General features: G+C 42.6%; 1 protein-coding gene across 1 annotated transcript; it reads right to left on the bottom strand.

Annotated features, from left to right (window-relative positions):
• Positions 1-235: 235 nt before the first annotated feature.
• Positions 236-20,175, bottom strand: LOC134791787 (hexosaminidase D-like). The gene is made up of 11 exons (XM_063762944.1): positions 20,040-20,175; positions 19,907-19,961; positions 19,427-19,609; positions 18,762-18,959; positions 16,301-16,484; positions 15,091-15,245; positions 12,315-12,427; positions 11,514-11,611; positions 10,602-10,722; positions 9,379-9,465; positions 236-449 (listed from the first exon to the last, which is right to left on the bottom strand). Exons 1-11 carry the CDS (start codon positions 20,045-20,047, stop codon positions 236-238), a joined length of 1,416 nt encoding a protein of 471 aa, XP_063619014.1. The 5' UTR covers positions 20,048-20,175.
• Positions 20,176-20,817: the final 642 nt, after the last annotated feature.

Consider the following 20,817-nt stretch of genomic DNA (forward strand, 5'->3'; position numbering starts at 1 on the left):
TAATGCATTTACGCATCATTCATCAACATCATTCATTCATTTACCATTCATAGATCATTAATATATCACTAATTCACCATTCATTTATCCTTCATTCATTCACCATCCATCGGTAATTCATCCATCATTGATTCATCATACGCTCATCATTCAATCACCTAAGCTGCCGATCAGACCTAACTCTCTTAACAATGAAAAATCGAGACAACACTAGACAAAGCAGTATATAACATACCTAAGTGGGCGACATCAAATGGCAGTGCTTAGGCCTCGGACTAACGCTGGCGTCCGCCTTGGCGGCCGCCGCGGCCACGGCGCGCAGCTCCGTCAGCTGCCTGAGCACGGGCGCGGGGAAGGTGGCCAGCCACTCGCTGGCGCTGCGGGATCCCGTCACAGCGTACAGGGTTCGGGTTAGGTCGGTTTGGAGAGATGTTAGCTCTAGGAGTAACCTGGAATAGGTATTATTTTTATTTAATAGTAGCAAAGAGAATAGAGTGTATAGAGATTTACTGTTATGGTAAATTATGTAGCCACAGTACATGTACGGTCCGTACAAAGGTTAACATTTCGCCCGTCAGCACTTTCCGTCACATAGCATATACTTATTACCTATTTTTAGACAGTACATGCCCGACCGCCGCGGAGTGTATTCATTAAGCCGCTAATTGTATCATATTATCAATAAATCGTTATTTCGGTGGAAACTGCAGTGTTATCATTATCAACTATCATCTCAAGACTGTACGAGACGCATCCCGTACATCTTTTTGGTCCTTCGAAAATTTGGATCAGTGCACAACCCTATACCTGGACCACGCCACGTGTTGACGCAACGTGACCAGGAGCTGTGACACTATCGCCGTGTGAAATATCAAAGCCGTCAGTATCAGTATTAAATATATCAAGCAACATATCAAGATTATCAAGATCAAACTTTAAGCAAGTTTGTGTGAACGTGAACTTTGTGCGATAGCGAATCGGTTAGGCGGCTTCCCACAAGCGGGTCTCACCGTCTGATTGAGAAGGCGCATATATCCACGAAGGACACTTAAACACAAATTTCCGACGGTCTTCGTTCGGAGTTGTATCATCATTATCATCGGTTGTTTAGTTATCATATCAAATTATTGGCAAAACTTCTAAAATGGAGGGACTACTAAATAAACAAAATCAACTTGCCATTGCTATTGAAAAGCTCCTTATCAATTTTAGAAAAGACGGCGCTGAACGTATGACTCCTCAAAATATCCAAAGACGTTCAGAAACTCTAGAACAATACTGGAAGGAGTTCCAGACAAATCATGTTGCTCTCTGCGAGTTTGAAAATCAAGATTATATTTACTTTGCCGAAAATCATCATGATCGAGTATCAAGCATTTATCACGAAACTCGCAACCTTTTGCAACAGTCCCTAGTTATAGAGACAAAGTCTATTATCAGGCCCGCTACTCCCCAGTTTCACTTGAAAATGGACTGGAATCACCCACCGGAAGAACAAGCCGGTACCTCAACCCCGCAATCTTCGGCACCCAAAATTGCTCAAATGGCTGAACGCGGTAATCAAAGTAAGTTGGAAGAGATGTACCGTAAGCAACAAAGTAACTTCAAGGCCTTCCAACGCGCTATCAACAACACTAGATTAGAATTACTCACCGAACGGTGGGAATTCGAAGATGCTTTAAAAACCGTGCAGGCTCGGTGGACCGCCATCGACACCTTACATTGGGAAATCGACAGTGAACAAATCAACGAAAAGCCGGAATACGAAGAAACCTACAACCAGTGCGAACAAAAATACAACGATATCAAAAAACGTATCAATATCAAGATGTGGGACTCTTCGCACCGAGAAAAATCAACTCCAAAAATAGAAATACCCATCTTCAATGGAAATTATCATCAATGGACATCTTTTAAGGATTTGTTCACAGAAACCATACACAAGAACAACTCTATATCAAACGCGCAAAAAATGCAGTTCTTAAAAAGTAAGGTCAAGGGCGAGGCAGAGAAGCTTATCCAGCATTTAAAAATCAGTACCGACAATTATCAAGTTTGCTGGGAAATTTTAAATCATCGCTACAACAACACCAAATTAATATTCAGTTCCCATGTCAACATCCTTCTTGGACTACCCACTATGCAACAGCAGACTGCCGTAGCAATAAAAAGGTTACACGACAACACTAAAGAATGCCTTCACGCCATACAAAATTTGGGCGTTGACACATCTACGTGGGACCCGTTAATTGTACATCTACTAGCACAAAAATTAGATGCTGACTCTCATCACGACTACGTCGAGCATGTAGCGGACCCGAGGGAGCTACCTACACTGGCTGAATTTTTGTCATTCTTAGAAGCAAAATTTACTGCGCTAGAATCATCTCGGCGAAAACAAGAGCAAACGAAACCTGTTCAACATACCAACTACGAAAAAAGGTTTGGCGGCAAGCCTTCGTCATATCAAAACCCCCGCTCCGAAGGTTATATCAAAGAAAACCGAAATTATCATTATTCGCCAAACAAGAATTATCAAGGAAATCAAGCAAAAAATCATCAATCATTTTCAAGCAACAATTTCAAGTGTCCTTGTTGCACTTATAATCATGATCTATTTCGATGCTCGAAGTTTCTAGGCATGACACCCGAGACGAAACTTGCAACAATAACAACAAAGGATATATGTCCGAACTGCTTATACAAACATTACGGCAATCCATGTTTGTCGGAAAAACGTTGCAAGCAATGCAACGGCGAACATAATACGATACTCCACGAGGCCTTTGTCAGCAAGAAAAAGGGGGCCACAAATGAACAAAGTACATCAAAAAACGTGGTACACGTGTTTCAAGATGAAGATTTGGACACTCTATTATCGACTGCCCAAATTAAGGTGCAGACAAAGGATGGATCTTATATCAAGTTTAGAGCCTTAATCGACCCAGGAAGTCAGCTAAACCTCATATCAGAAAACGCTGCCCAATTATTAGGCCTACCACGTCAAAATTACAGTGGTACGGTCTTTGGAATCGGAAAAAAGGAGAGTAGCTGCAAAGGATTTACTATTATCAAGGCCGAATCTATGCATACGGATTACACATTTACCACAAAAGTTTACATAATGAACCGTCTTACCATAGACTTACCAAATGAATCATTTATCAAGCCTTTATGGCCGCATCTTGAAGGCTTACAGCTGGCAGACCCCGAGTTCAATGTCAGCAACCCCATTGACATTTTATTGGGCGCAGGTGTTTACGCAAGAATCATTTTGGGCTCTGTCCTCAGGGTAGATGACGTAACCCCCATAGCCCTGGACTCTCATCTTGGGTGGCTTCTCTGCGGTGACATGAAGTCTTATCATTGCAATATGGTTTTAAACAACATTGAAGATATCAGCAGATTTTGGGCAATAGAAGACATCGCCGAAAATTCGGACAACTTATCAACAGAAGATCAATATTGTATCAATCAATACAAATCAGAAACCACGCGCCGAGGCGACGGACGCTATGTGGTACGATTACCCCTGAAACCGGACATTGAAGAAAAATTGGGGGAGTCAAGAAACAAGGTAGTGGCACAATTTTATCAACTTGAGAGAAAACTTATGAAAAATGAAAAATTATCGGAAGGTTACAAATCATTTATCAACGAATACTACGAACTGGGACATATGCGCGAGTGCGAAAGAGACACACAACCTAGCAACTACTTACCACATCACTGTGTGCAACGCGCTGAATCATCAACTACAGCTCTTCGTGTTGTTTATAACGCGTCAGCACCCACATCGTCGGGTTACAGCTTGAATGATGAAATGTACAGTGGGCCCAATTTACAATCAGATTTATTTAAATTGATTTTAAGATGGAGGCAATATAAAATTGTCTTTCTCGCGGACATAGAAAAAATGTTTCGCCAGATATTGTGTCACGAAAAAGATCAACTTTATCAGAAAATTATTTGGAGAGATCATCCAAAACAAACACTACGAGAATATGCATTAACGACGGTGACTTATGGCACAAAGGCAGCACCGTTTTTAGCAATGATGACTTTGAAACAGCTGGCCCTTGACGAAGGTCATCAATATCCTGAAGCAGCAAAAATATTGGATCAAGATTTCTACATGGACGACCTTCTAAGTGGCACGCACGATATCATATCAGCAAAGAAATTGCAAACGGATCTTATCAACCTCCTTAGAGCGGGGGGTTTCAACTTACGGAAATGGTCATCGAATAACCCCAGATTGCTAGAAGGTGTGGACACCACAAAACAACAATCATTCGATTTCAAACATCAAGAGTCGCAAAAAACCTTGGGGCTGCGATGGAACCCTCAAGACGACGAATTTACATTCCAACTTAAAATACAACCGTCGCCGACTGGTAAAACCACGAAACGCTCACTATTATCAGACATTTCGAAGATCTTCGACCCTCTAGGGTGGTTGTGCCCTACAACAACAAAACTGAAGCTATTATTTCAATCGGTCTGGAAAGAAGAAGATTTGAAATGGGACGATCAAGTATCAGAAACAATTGAAAACGAGTGGAAAAGTATCAAGCAAGACCTATATCAAATCAATCATATGAAAATCCCTAGATGGTTACAAAACGAAGGAAAGGACACGATCGAATTGCACGCCTTTTGTGATTCCTCAGAACGTGCGTATGCGTGCGTCATTTACAGTGTTATTCGAAGCGACTGTACCGGATCAAGCTCAACGCCCCCAAAGATAACCATAGTGGCTGCCAAATCTAAGCTCGTGCCAGCCAAGAAAGCTGTGTCCTTGCCCAGGCTGGAACTGAGCTCAGCGTTGCTACTTTCCAAATTATTGAAAAACGTCATGGAAAGTTTATCAAAAAATAATATCAAGCTTTTCTGTTGGACGGATTCAACCGCCGTTTTAGGGTGGTTACAAGGTGATATCAACCGATGGAAGCCGTTTGTATCAAATAGAGTACAAATTATCAAAGAAATGGCGCCTTCGGATTGCTGGCGTTACGTCACATCTGCCGATAATCCGGCAGACTGCGCGAGTCGCGGAATCAGCGCTACGCAGTTAAAAGAACATCCCTTGTGGTGGACAGGACCTTCCTGGCTATCTACATTTGAAGAAAACCCCCAAGAAGAGAAATATACAACCGATGAAGATATCAAAGTATCAAAACAAACAAACGTCACGACGCTACAAGGCAATAACGTCGTAAGTGACTTAATTATCAAGCACAGCAATATCAACCGTATGACGCGAGTATTAGCATGGATACTACGCGCCGTATCAACATGCAAACCTACAGTACCTTATCTTACGGTGGCGGAATTACGAAAAGCAAGAAATATGATTATCAAACATGTGCAACAAGAATCATTTGGCGAGGATATTCACAACTTGTCTCGACATGGGCAAGTGAAATCGAGAAGTACCATTTTATCATTAAATCCCTTTTTGGACGACAATGGGCTGCTCAGAGTACGAGGAAGAATAGGAAAGGCAAATATTGACCCAAACATGAAATATCCACTTGTCATCCCTCACAAAGGTCACGTAACCGATCTTCTCATAGAAAATGCTCACAAACTGACCCTTCACGGTGGAGCTCGTCTGACCTTGAGGCAGCTCAGATATCAATTTTGGATCATAGGAGGGAATCGAGCAGTTAAAAAACATATCAACAATTGTGTCACTTGTATTCGCCATAGAGCTATGAAGCAAGAACAAATCATGGGAGACTTGCCGGCGGCGCGGTGTAACCCGACACGCCCGTTTTATCACACCGGCGTTGATTATACCGGCTTTATTGACGTTAAATCAAATAAAGGCCGAGGTATAAAGACAACGAAAGGATATGTAGCAGTATTTGTGTGTATGGCGACGAAGGCCATACACCTCGAACTTGTATCAGACCTCAGCAGCTCAGCATTTTTATCAGCTCTTCGCCGAATGGCAGCGCGTCGAGGAACTCCACGGCACATTTACAGTGACCAGGGGACAAATTTTATTGGAGCAAACAAGCGACTACACGAGGAAATTATAGACTTGAAAAACACCTTGGACGCAGAGTTCTTCACGACTATATCAGAGATGGAAATTGAATGGCATTTTAATGCCCCATCATGGCCCAGTGCAGGAGGTTTGTGGGAGGCTTCAGTAAAAAGCCTCAAGCATCATCTTCGCAGAGTCATGGGTGAACAGAAACTGACCTATGAAGAATTATCAACTCTGTTATCCCAGGTGGAAGCATGTCTTAACAGCAGACCATTGTGTGCTATCTCTGAAGACCCGGACGACTTGGATTTTCTGACGCCGTCTCACTTCTTATCAAGTGGTCCAAATTTGACAATATACGAAACCGAAAGAGACGAGCGGACGAGATGGCAACTTGTGCACAAAATATTCTCAGACGTATGGAAGAGATGCAAATCAGAATATTTGTGTGAATTATCAAAACGAAGCAAGTGGCAAAAACCAAAAGAGAACTTAAAGGTCGGAGACATAGTTATCATTCACGATGCCAACTTGCCAGCCGGAAAGTGGGCACTTGGCAAGGTTGTGACCGTTCATCAAGGTCACGACGGATATGTACGTGTAGTATCAATCAAAACAAAGAATGGATTGCTCAAGAGACCCATTACCAAATTATCAAAACTGCCTGTTAATCAAGAAACGAAAGAAGAGTTGAAATCCGACCCCGAACCGAAAAAAGCAGAGCCCGATGTTAAAAAACGACGTCCTAAGAGAACGCGAAACTTACTGACACTTGCGCTCATGCTATTATTCGCAATAATATCACCCGTCCAGTGTGAGCACAGCCTTACGAACATAAATAAACATCAAGGAATTTATTTCGACAAGATATCAAATATGCACCTTATTCGCGACGAATGGAAGCTTATTGCTTATTACAACATGGGACCTTATTGGCAAGGACAAAAATTATTAAAAGAATATCTTCACTCATTAGAAAACATGTGTATCAAGGCAGACAAGCAATCAAAATGCGACGTTATTCTCATACAACTAAGGCACGGATTCGCGGAATTAGAGTACTACAACAGCATAATGCTAGCTCAGCAGCTCACACGCCCGGCTCGCCGCCGGCGCGGCCTTGCCAACGGAGTCGGATATGTCGCGAACACTTTGTTTGGAATACTGGACGAACGTTTCGCTCAACAATACGAAAAGGATATCAAACTTATCAGAGATAATGAGAAACACCTGGCGTTGCTGTGGAAAAATCAGACTTCAGTGGTTGAGGCTGAATATAATTTACTAAAAAGAGTGGAAGAGGCCATGGACAAGCAACATAAAATCCTTAACCGCAACTTTATCAATCTTGAAAAAGCAACCAATGTTTTGGCCAAGGAAGTTGTCGCTGTCGAAAACACAAGTGAATTTATGTTATCATCGATTATCACTAACTCAATATTGGTGAATCTAAAAAGCATTCAAGAAACATTATTAGATACTATCACCGACGTTCACCATGGACAGTTTAATTTTCACTTATTGACTCCAGCTCAGCTAAGGAAAGAGTTAAGCATAATTTCCGGCCAGTTATCAAAGGACTTAACTATTCCAATTGAAAATATACAAACAGATCTACAAGACATCTATCAATTGCTCAAGGTCAAGACAAGGATGACGACCAAGTACCTCATATTTGAAATCAAGATTCCGTTAGCCAGCCGGGACGACTACGAAATCTACCACCTGATACCTGTTCCTCAACAGCAAAGTGAAGCAATGATCAGTATTATACCTATTTCCGAGTATGTTGCCATGAACATACAAAAGGACTCTTTCATCCCGCTCTCAGAGAAAGAAGCCGATGAGTGTAAACAATATGATATATCAAATCACATATGCCCTTTACAAAGGCCAATATATCACATGAACGAAGACGACAACTTGTGTATCAAGGATAAAAATGAGTCAAAATGCAGGAGTATTAAGCTACCTTGCATGGACAAATGGGAAAGGTTGAATAAACAAAACAATTATCTATTCTTCACCTGCGGTCATCGAACCGTAAGAATCATATGTGCATCTCAAGTTACCGCCGAGCAAATAAGCGGAGCAGGCATTATTTCCCTAGGAGATGGCTGTGTCATTAAAAGCGAATCTCTCACAATATTCGCCCATAAATATCACACGAACAAGCTTAACATCCAGCCAGATTTAGTGAAGATAGTAATGCCTCCTATTAATAATATCATAAACTTATCAATACCTATACATGAAGACAACGTTTCTAATTCGTCTATTAGCAAGGATTTCAAGAAACAGTTTATGGATATCGATCGACAAGTCGAACAAATGAAGGCTAGTGAAGCTGATATCTTAGCCACCCGATTATCAACCCATGACGTCCACCAGTACGTCCTTGTATACTTACTACTAGGCGCCGCCATAGTAGTATTCAGCGTGTATCTATGGAAACGCTTGCGTCTTCGCTGTTCGGCGCGGATACCTCCTGTGCCCCCCAGCGACGCATCTGCGAATATCAGAATTCAGTACGTTGCCAGAGATGACAACCGAGAGGAAGCCAACCCGCACCACACGCCTAAGATCAACGCGCACCCCACAACCAACTCGAGAACTTACCTTTCAAGAGCACGGGGACTCGACAAGGCCACGTCACCCATCGTTGGAGGACGCTTCGCTGCGAGTGAATGATTTAATATTGTGTTTATTTTATAAGTTTTATCATTTTATTGCATACTTTTGTAAGTCTAATATTTTTGTAATTTTTTATCTTAATTTCATCTCGCGCCCGGGAGCATGTACGGTCCGTACAAAGGTTAACATTTCGCCCGTCAGCACTTTCCGTCACATAGCATATACTTATTACCTATTTTTAGACAGTACATGCCCGACCGCCGCGGAGTGTATTCATTAAGCCGCTTATTGTATCAATTTATCATATTATCAATAAATCGTTATTTCGGTGGAAACTGCAGTGTTATCATTATCAACTATCATCTCAAGACTGTACGAGGCGCATCCCGTACAGTACATGTACTGCCATCTTTTGAGAGAAGATTAAAACTATTAGAACGCCATTTGACTTTGATCCTTATTCTTTCACTGATATGTGTTAATTTGTTAAATATTGAAATTAACGCCATCTACTCGACACTAGGCCAAAGGTATGGTGCAATGTTTTCGAGCGATGGCGCCATAACCTTTGGCTTACTGTTCTAATGAACAGTTTTAATCTTCCGACGAAAGATGGCAGTAAATGTACTGTGGCTACATAATTTACCATGACAGTAACTCTATACACTCTATTCTCTTTGATAGTAGAGACCAACGGTTATGTGCGTGTATATGTGGTATGTGTGGTAGTATAGAATACTCACTGTTGGACGGTCATGGCTAAGCCCTCTACTTGGACGGGATTAATGTAACCATTTTCTATTTGCCACGGATTCAGCCAAGTTTTTACTCTAGAAAGAAAAATAAACAAATATTTTATGCAATGCAAGGTAAACGTACTAGTGCTCAACATGCTAATGCCCAATAGATGACACCCTGCTGTCACCTCTGTTGACAATGACTTAAGTTTCAAGATGACATGTACTGGGACCGCGTCGAGCACCAGTACGTTTACCTTATACGCGATAAATCCCATTTGAACGCCACACCTATCGTGCGCGGCGCATCATCGGGACCCTTGTCGAAATGGACGAAAGTTGTCATTGGGCTGCACAGACAAGACATCCTCCAGACTGAGCATAGTAGCTCTACCCCCTCTGCCACAAATACGGTAGTTATACTCCATTTTCGAGTCGAAAGTGTCTTTGTGTGACGTCCGTGTCTTTGAACGGACCAATCACGGCACGGGACCTCGCTCACCTCGTCCCCCGCACCCCTGTATTTTTGGCAGCATCGGTTTCATTAAGTAATTGCTCTAAACTCCGTCTAGAGGATTCCTAGTCTGTGTTGGGCTGTAGCCGCGCGCGTCAAATGACAACTTTGACGGTCAAAGGTTAGACCGGGCCGTGTCCGGGCCGGAGCTTCCGGCGCATCGTTTTCTATGGAAAGCATCACGTGATCGCCTGTCATGTCATACAAAAGTAAGCGCCGGAAGCTCCAGCTCGGACACGGCCCGGTCTAACGTGAGTCATCCTTAAGTAAATAATGATGTAGTATTAAATACACTGTACCCGGATCGGTGCGCCAAATTGGCTACCGAATGGACACCGCACATTAGACGGGGCAGAGGCAGACCAAAAAAACCGGACAAGTGCGAGTCGGACTCGCCCACCGAGGGTTTCGTACGTTTTAGTATTTGTTGTTATATCGAAGACAGAAATACATCATCTGTGAAAATTTCAACTGTCTATCACGGTTCATGAAATACAGCCTGGTGACGGACAGACGGACAGTGGAGTCTTAATAATAGGGTCCCGTTTTTACCCTTTGGGCACGGAACCCTAAAACGAGATGGCGAGAGGACCTCGACTCTTTTTGCAGTGACTGACTCAGCATACACCAAACCGTGATGAGTGGCGGAAGAAACTAGAGCCCTTTGCCCAGCAGTGGGACACAAAATAAGCTATATAAAAAATAAAAAACTCACAGATCACCGTGCACTATGATGTAGGCACGGTCGCGAAGCACGACGAAGGAGTGCACGCACCGTGCCAGCTCCGAACCTGGCCACTGCTCCGGGGGTAGGACTTCACTTACTACTGTATTATCTGAAATGTAAATAAATATACGTATTATTACGGACCAATCTTAGTGTGGTATTGTATTCCACAACTGTCCAATTTCTCACATTTTGCTTAGTGAGAGAGTGAGACGCAATGCACATTGGACCAAGAAACTGGACAGGTGGAATACCAACCTTACACAAATCGACCGAGTCTCATAGCACAATAAAGGTACCCTTCGGATGTAGACTACACAAATGTGATAGGTAGTGGGTTGGGGTAAGACTGAAAGGGATTTTGAAGGGTAAGATAAAAAAACAACCCGTTGTTTTTTATCTTACCCTTCAAAAACCCTCCGGGAGTGCCGGCAGAAGTGAAAACTCGATGACATTGTAACTCAAAATATTAATAACAGCGCCATCTAGTGCAAAATGTCTGCAGCACTATGTATAATTGAGGTTAACGTGTTCTAGCGTTATTTCGTCGCATTACTTGAAACCCCTAAGCACATCACTGTAAATACTAGTTATATTAGTACCAGTTTGAGGGAAACTCGCTAGATGGCATTTAAATCAAAAAAGAAAAACTCAATGACATTGTAACAGTGTTTTAACATTTTTTCCCCATCACAAAAACTGCACAGCTCCGCTAAAGAAGTTTTCATTCCAAAAACAGTCGTCCGTATGCCAAAGCATTAAAGGCGACTTTTCATTATTCGACATCGATTAGTTCCATCAATGTACAGTTAAGTACGCGCAGAGATATCTGTCCCCCAGGCGCATATAAGTTTCTATGCAGGATTAATATCTACAATAGAGTTATTGACATGTATATACCTAAAGACATCTCGTCCATAGTCCACACCTTTAGACAGCTCGCGAGACTTGGCAGCGACACTGGTAACAGCTCGCATAACGTCGCGTAGTGATCGAACCTGGAACAGAAGTTATTGATAGGTATATACGCAATACCGTCTTTATCATAAGGGCACACGGGGCCCGTGCCCAGGGCCCCCATCCTCAGGGGGCCCCGAAGGACAGACAGTAACAGTATATTTGATTACCCATAATAAATAGAAGATCACAGTAGAAAAATGTTAGTTTAATTCGCTTTCTTTACTTTCCAAAAAGGCCCCCAAATTCTTATGTGGCCAAGGGCCCCAGCATAGTTTAAGACGGCCCTGTATGTACTTACGGGCCCAGGTATGAGGTTTTCCCGAGGGTCTTCAGTATGGGGTTCTTCAAAAAGGAGTGTACAGGTCTTTTATGGGTCGGCAACGCGAATTTATCATCTCTGGAGTTGCAGGCGTCCAAAGGCTACGGTGACCGTATGATTGTTTGCCCCCGACGTGGTATATAAACAAGTGCGAGTCGGACTCGCGCACGAAGGGTTCCGTACCATTACGCAAAAAACGACAAAAAAATCACGCCCCACTTACATATTTTATTTTATTTTGTTTTTAGAATTTGTTGTTATAGCGGCAACAGAAATACATCATCTGTGAAAATTTCAACTGACTAGCTATCACGATTCATGAGATACAGCCTGGTGACAAACACCCAGACAGACAGACAGCGGAGTCTTAGTAATAGGGACCCGTTTTTACCCTTTGGGTACGGAACCCTAAAAAGACTAACCTTGACCAGCCAGTCAGAATGATTCCAGCAAAGCTGATGCTGTGGCTATACTTCTTTACTTCCATCCTCCATGCTTCTTGATTGCTGACGTACCTTCTAACTGGGGACAGTATCTGTAACAATACAAAAAAAAGTTTCTCGCTGACTGTACTTTTCATACTACAGGCAACTAATACTCATCGAGACAATTCTAAAAACCCCAAACACAAATAGATTGCGTTGTTTTATCACAGAGTTCCTATGGCCACCTCCTATCTCCATCATCAGACCAGCTCGATGGTATCATAATATTGCATTGTCACCCGACTTACATATTTCAGCTCAATCGGAAATCGGGAAGTGGGTCAAATTTAGCTTCCAAGATTTGACCCACACCACAGAATAAATAATAGTACTAGGTACAGAAGACTCACTCTCTAACAAAACGCGTCTGTTACGATCAGGACAGATATGGCCGCTAGGTGGCGACAGCGCCACGCGCGGCTTATGGCTAGCCACCAAAATTGGTGTGGAACGGATGTACTTGTAGCAACCTGTTGCAAAGCGATGAAATCGCGGAGTGAGCCACGCCTGCCCACACTAACTAACCAACTAACTGTAAATATTTTTTGAGAATGACCTAAAACACAGTGTAGTCACCTGACAACTGCCATTGGCCCCTTTGAACGCAGAGCCGGCCCAAACCTGCGGGAACACTTGCCGGTAGCTCTCCCACAGTGACGGGTCTATGTGGAAGTGCTCCATGGCGTATTGCCAGACTACTGGCTGTACTAGCTGTTGTGATATAAAACACAGTGTAGTCACCTGACAACTGCCATTGGCCCCTTTGAACGCAGAGCCGGCCCAAACCTGCGGGAACACTTGCCGGTAGCTCTCCCACAGTGACGGGTCTATGTGGAAGTGCTCCATGGCGTATTGCCAGACTACTGGCTGAACTAGCTGTTGTAATATAAAACACAGTGTAGTCACCTGACAACTGCCATTGGCCCCTTTGAACGCAGAGCCGGCCCAAACCTGCGGGAACACTTGCCGGTAGCTCTCCCACAGTGACGGGTCTATGTGGAAGTGCTCCATGGCGTATTGCCAGACTACTGGCTGTACTAGCTGTTGTGATATAAAACACAGTGTAGTCACCTGACAACTGCCATTGGCCCCTTTGAACGCAGAGCCGGCCCAAACCTGCGGGAACACTTGCCGGTAGCTCTCCCACAGTGACGGGTCTATGTGGAAGTGCTCCATGGCGTATTGCCAGACTACTGGGTGTACTAGCTGTTGTGATATAAAACACAGTGTAGTCACCTGACAACTGCCATTGGCCCCTTTGAACGCAGAGCCGGCCCAAACCTGCGGGAACACTTGCCGGTAGCTCTCCCACATTGACGGGTCTATGTGGAAGTGCTCCATGGCGTATTGCCAGACTACTGGCTGTACTAGCTGTTGTGATATAAAACAGTGTAGTCACCTGACAACTGCCATTGGCCCCTTTGAACGCAGAGCCGGCCCAAACCTGCGGGAACACTTGCCGGTAGCTCTCCCACAGTGACGGGTCTATGTGGAAGTGCTCCATGGCGTATTGCCAGACTACTGGCTGTACTAACTGATGTGATATAAAACAGTGTAGTCACCTGACAACTGCCATTGGCCCCTTTGAACGCAGAGCCGGCCCAAACCTGCGGGAACACTTGCCGGTAGCTCTCCCACAGTGACGGGTCTATGTGGAAGTGCTCCATGGCGTATTGCCAGACTACTGGCTGTACTAGCTGTTGTGATATAAAACAGTGTAGTCACCTGACAACTGCCACTGGCCCCTTTGAACGCAGAGCCGGCCCAAACCTGCGGGAACACTTGCCGGTAGCTCTCCCACAGTGACGGGTCTATGTGGAAGTGCTCCATGGCGTATTGCCAGACTACTGGCTGTACTAACTGATGTGATATAAAACAGTGTAGTCACCTGACAACTGCCATTGGCCCCTTTGAACGCAGAGCCGGCCCAAACCTGCGGGAACACTTGCCGGTAGCTCTCCCACAGTGACGGGTCTATGTGGAAGTGCTGCATGGCGTATTGCCAGACTACTGGCTGTACTAGCTGTTGTGATATAAAACACAGTGTAGTCACCTGACAACTGCCATTGGCCCCTTTGAACGCAGAGCCGGCCCAAACCTGCGGGAACACTTGCCGGTAGCTCTCCCACAGTGACGGGTCTATGTGGAAGTGCTCCATGGCGTATTGCCAGACTACTGGCTGAACTAGCTGTTGTAATATAAAACACAGTGTAGTCACCTGACAACTGCCATTGGCCCCTTTGAACGCAGAGCCGGCCCAAACCTGCGGGAACACTTGCCGGTAGCTCTCCCACAGTGACGGGGCTATGTGGAAGTGCTCCATGGTGTATAGCCAGACTACTGGCTGTACTAGCTGATGTGATATAAAACACAGTGTAGTCACCTGACAACTGCCATTGGCCCCTTTGAACGCAGAGCCCGCCGAAACCTGCGGGAACACTTGCCGGTAGCTCTCCCACAGTGACGGGTCTATGTGGAAGTGCTCCATGGCGTATTGCCAGACTACTGGCTGAACTAGCTGTTGTGATATAAAACACAGTGTAGTCACCTGACAACTGCCATTGGCCCCTTTGAACGCAGAGCCGGCCCAAACCTGCGGGAACACTTGCCGGTAGCTCTCCCACAGTGACGGGTCTATGTGGAAGTGCTGCATGGCGTATTGCCAGACTACTGGCTGTACTAGCTGTTGTGATATAAAACACAGTGTAGTCACCTGACAACTGCCATTGGCCCCTTTGAACGCAGAGCCGGCCCAAACCTGCGGGAACACTTGCCGGTAGCTCTCCCACAGTGACGGGTCTATGTGGAAGTGCTCCATGGCGTTGTATTGCCATACAACGGGTTGAACCAGCTCTCCTAGCTGATATGCTGAAAACAAATGTGCCGTTTTCAAAAAAAAGGGTAGTTATAGTCGATTGTCAATAAAGCGCTATTTCCATATAGCTTCTACTTGAAATCAACTTATAGGCCCCGGCACAGAATAAATAATAGTACTCGGTACAGAAGACTCACTCTCTAACAAAACACGTCTGTTACGATCAGGACAGATATGGCCGCAAGGTGGCGACAGCGCCACGCGCGGCTTATGGCTAGCCACCAAAATTGGTGTGGAACGGATGTACTTGTAGCTACCTATAGCAAAGCGACGAAATCAGAGAGTCAGCCACGCCTGGCCCCGTGCATGAATACATACAACATAGGGGGCAACATAGGAGCCGTCAGAATTCTGGCGCGAGGCGTAAATGTCTCGTTTATGTTTCCGATGTAGCCCACAAGATGGCAGAACTTACTATGCACAAGGTAACGACGAGAACGGTAGATGGAAGCACTTGCTTGGGCAATGTACATGTGCACATATGTTTCCGATTCAGGCCACAAGATGGCAGACCCTCCAACGCGCGTCCCTATCGGCAACCGACAATACGGTCCCTTTTGGTTGAAAACGTCACAAATGAATATAATTAATGTTAGTTAGAAATCACTCGAACTCGCAGCCAACTTGCCAACAGAAGTAACGCTCTCGTTTTAAAGCTACATGCTTAAATTATATGAAAATTGGCATTAACATTCACGTAACATATTCCTATGAATCACCAAAGCGCTGGTGGCCTAGCGGTAAGAACGTGCGACTTTCAATCCGGAGGTAGTGGGTTCAAACCCCGGCTCGTACCAATTTTTTGGAACTTATGTACGAAATATCATTTGATATTTACCAGTCGCTTGGCAAAACCAGACTAATCCGAATAAGGCCTAGTTTCCCCTCTGGGTTGGAAGGTCAGATGGCAGTCGCTTTCGTAAAAACTAGTGGCTACGTCAATTCTTGGGATTAGTTGTTAAGCAGACCCCAGGCTCCTATGAGCCGTGGCAAAAATGCCGGGATAACGCGAGGAAGAAGATTTCTATGAATCATCCTGTATGCTTACCATTCAAGGTATCAGCTTTAACGGACCGCAGCATATCATCCCACATTAGTACAGTCAAATGTGGCCTCTTCTGCTTAAGGAATAAGGCCAGTTCTCGTATGTGCTCTAGATACAGGCTAGCGGTGTTGTGGATGTTGTTGGCAGCTCGGCTCTGGCAGTCTGGACAAACTGCTGTATGCCACACCTGAAAAAAAGTTTTGTTGAATTTCATTTTTAGGGTTCCGTACCCAAAGGATAAAAACGGGACCCTATTACTAAGACTCCGCTGTCCGTCTGTCTGTCACCACGCTGTATCTCATGAACCGTGGTAACTATAGTGTAAATAACATTATTTGCGGTATTTGACACATTATGACTGACGTATATAGAGATGTAACTAACGCAAATCGATTGTCACAGCAAGCGATTACGATTGGATGGCACGTAGACTGAGGTATCGAATTGTGACGTATAATGAATTTTTATTTGCGATTTAAATAAAGCTAGAATTATATGGTTTTCCCGCAAGCTACCGGTCGGTCGGTGTATTTAATACACCGACCGAGTAGGTCGCACCCATTGTCAAAATTGAAACTAACTGGGGATCTATTTTAAAGTTTATTTATGTTACATATTTCTGTGTCAAATTTGTTGTCTGTTAAGTGACGATAAATATATCCATATTTACAGTTAATTATCCACCTTTTCCTTATTTTTATTAAAAGAAAAATTAAAAATTCATATTACGATTTACTTAGACGACTACCGATTCATAACGGTGGTGTCCGGCCAACCCTAAAATTAAAAAAAAAAAGACGTAGAACGTAAACGTTCGCAGTGCAGTTGTTTTCCTTTGTGATTTCGATGTGCAAAACATTTTACGTAGTATTGCTGTTGTGAGTGACAGAAGTCAAATACCGCAAATAATGTTATTTACACTATAGACAATTGAAATTTTCACAGATGATGTATTTCTGTTGCCCCTATAACAACAAATACTAAAAACAAAATAAAATAAATATTTAAGCTGGGCTAACAAACGTGATTTTTTGCCGTTTATGCGTTATGGTACGGAACCCTTCGTGCGCGAGTCCGACTCGCACTTGGCCGGTTTTTGATACAATTTTTTATTGCTGACTCTACTTTTCTTTCAATAAGCAACTAGAGTTAGACCAAGTGACCAAGCTAAGTTGGCAGCGATTTTGGTAGCACAGACTGTGCAAGTATTTTTAATACATAATTTAATAAAATTAAAAAAAATATTTTACGTTTTAAATATATGTCGGGAATTGTGGGCGTATCATAACTATCGGCAGCACATCAGAACCTTCAATAGTGGATGACGAGGGCCTTCAATAAAATACGATATTCAACTCAGTCTTTACTGGACAAGACTCATTACAAATCACAGCACACGCATAGCATACGTTACGTTTCTTATCTTAAGCAAGCCAGTGGATTAGACCCAGAAACCGCCACAGACGTCATCTTCTCCCGTTCGATCTCATCGTGCTTTTTCTGAAGATTAATTGACAGCATAACTTCAATTGTTCTGGACTTCAATTGTTTTAACAGCGCACTCTATGACGTCTTGGCAGAACTGCGTCGAACGCCACTCAGGTGTACGTTACACCCTAGTTTGCTCTATTTGTCAAGGTTTGCATGATAAAACGCCTCTTGAAGGCGACAGATGGCACATTTCAGCCATTCTCCGACACATAAATAACGTTTAAAATACCACTTGTACATTCTGTGCTATTAAAATCACTCTCAACTTAGCTTGGTCTGGCTCTAATACTCATCGAGACAATTCTAACAAACCCAAATACAATTACATTGAGTTGTTTTATCACAGAGCTCCTATGGGCACCTCCTGTGCCATCACGTGGTGTTTGCCTATAATTAGCTGTGCAATAAACTTAAGACACCTATAGAATGTACCTATATCAACAATGTATCATTGTAACCGCTGTTGGAAGACCTATTAAATAAAATATAAATATAAATTATAAAATCAGAGCACCTATTGATAATACCATAATATTGCATTGTCACCCAACTTACATATGTGTGTGAAGTTTCAGCTCAATCAAATAATGGGGAATGGGTCTAATGAAGCTTGCAAGATTAGACCTGAACATACATACATACTACATACATACATTGCAAGTAAAATAAAGGCTAGGATGGACACAGCACGTCCAGTGAGCGCGCTAGTTCAAAAGGTATTCTGCTTCGGTTTTGTTTTTATGTTGTGTGTTGTTTTGTGTTTGTTTTACGTGTCAATGGGTGCACTGAAAATCAGCGTCGTAACACTACTCATGTGCTGCGACACATGCTGAGTGTTATCCTTTTTGGAACCTCTTGCAACACTGTAACTTCAAATTTACCTAGATTTAAGCCAATTTTAATTATATAAATAAATTGTTGTGTATGTGTGTTTCCAAAATTTAAAAAAAAAAGGCTCTAGTATCTCCTTTACCTCGTCCGCCCCAATATGCAGGTACTCTGCCGCGGGCTGAGCGTCCAGTGTCTGTTCCAGCATCATCTTCACCAGCTGTAGGGCTTCAGGCCGGGACGGACACAGCACGGCCGGTGAGCGAGCTAATTCTCGAAGGCTGTGGTAAGCTGGGTGCTTTAGCACAAACTCCATGTGTCCAATGGTTTGGACTAGCTGGATCTGGCAATTATTAGGTAATTTATCATTATTTTAATAGAATGTGTGGAAAACTCTTCCAAATTAATTATCAACCATTTTATTATTATTATTATTATTTATTATTTCGTTTTAGACAGGCAGCTGATGCTGGTGCGTCTAAATCATAGTTCACTTAGCATGATTTCACTGTTTAGATAGTTTAGCCTTATAACTCCCTACTCTACTGTTTTTTCACGAGATTTAGTAAATTAATTTATTTAGAAACATAACATTTAAGTTGATTTAAGTAATAAAACAGCTCCATGTCATCATAACATAATATTGAATTGTCATCCAATTTACATATGTAAGTATGCAAAATTTCAGCTCAATCGGAAATGGGGAAGTGGGTCAAATTTAGCTTCCAAGATTTGACCCACACTAACTAACTAACATACATACTAACAAGGCAAGTTAAATAAAAGCTTATAATAGAATGTCTCACTTACAGGCTCCAAGCCATGATCTTTAATGAACCTCAGCAGGTGCCGAACTTCATCCAAGCTGTACATGCCATCGCCCCCGCTGCCCCGGACGCTGCCAATGTCTGCCAATGCTGCGGAGTAAGGAAAGGTGTCCTCCCACTCTATAAGTATACCCGTTGCTCCCCATGACTTTGCTGCTAGTATCACCTAGTGAATGAAGATTTTAGACTGAATAAACTACATGTGTATTGTTTATTATGCATCTATATATGTACTTAGTTAGATAGGCATTAGTCTTTTTTGTACTTATTTATTTGTAAGAAAATGATAAAACATAAATTAACTCACTGAGGCTTATTAATAGGTAGGTAAAATTGCAGTAACATTTAGAACTCTCGTCCTTAATTGGTTAATAGTTAAAACGCCGGCAAGAACCTAAAATTGACTGAAATGTAGACAACATTTTATACATTCAAGATTCAAGCAAACAAATAACATACGTACCTTTTCTAGATAATGTACTTTGAACGGTGCACCTTTTAAATCCAAATGTACTATTCTAAAACAAATGAATGTTTATTAAACAACTATCAATACATTAATCTTCATCTGCTTGTTTTTTTTTTCGACGACCAACCTGTGCATTTTAATAGCCAAGTAAATATTGTGTGAGCCTCTGTACACTAAGTTACACAAAATGAACAACAATTTATTTGTTATATTTATTGTAATAGTCGAACACGTAATTTTGTATGTTTTTGTTTTCAAAATTGCAATTTTATTTGACTAATGACTTTTTTAAATCCTGTATTTGACTTTGACAGATCGCTGGGCATAGACGTTTTACAATTGTTTTAAACCAAAGGGGCTCAAGTGTGGATCCAATTGGCCCTTTTGTCTCGATTTATTATTATTTATTCCTATACGTATGTATCCTATAGCTTCTTTGAGTCCGATAGATAGCGTCATTTGATCGATCGATTGAATTCGTTGCACCTACTTGGTGAAGGTCTGTGGAGCCCTTTATATCTCAAAAGATGGGGTCAATACGCCAAAATGGTTAAAAGGTGCGAAAAAGCCTCTCTGAAGTGTATTGCCAGCTAAAATTATTTTAGTTGCCCCTCAATATGATGGAATAGTTTAAAAGGAAATTTGGGAATAAAAGCTTTTTTTTAAAGACAAACTTTAATTCTGTAATAAATTGTTAATCAAATTACAACTAATGTAAATATTATGTAAGTAGAGTCAACAAACTTATTAACTAAAATACTTTAAAAACTGTTTTCATAAAAAGTAAATTCATTGTTTACAAAATCGGTGTTTAAAGTGGCAAGGATTTTTTTTTTCACAATTGAAAAATTTACCTATAGGTATTCCAATTGAATAAAATAGGTACATAAACCAATCTCCAATGG

The sequence above is a fragment of the Cydia splendana genome, chromosome 6 (assembly GCF_910591565.1).
Source record: "Cydia splendana chromosome 6, ilCydSple1.2, whole genome shotgun sequence".
Taxonomy (NCBI): Eukaryota; Metazoa; Arthropoda; class Insecta; order Lepidoptera; family Tortricidae; genus Cydia; species Cydia splendana.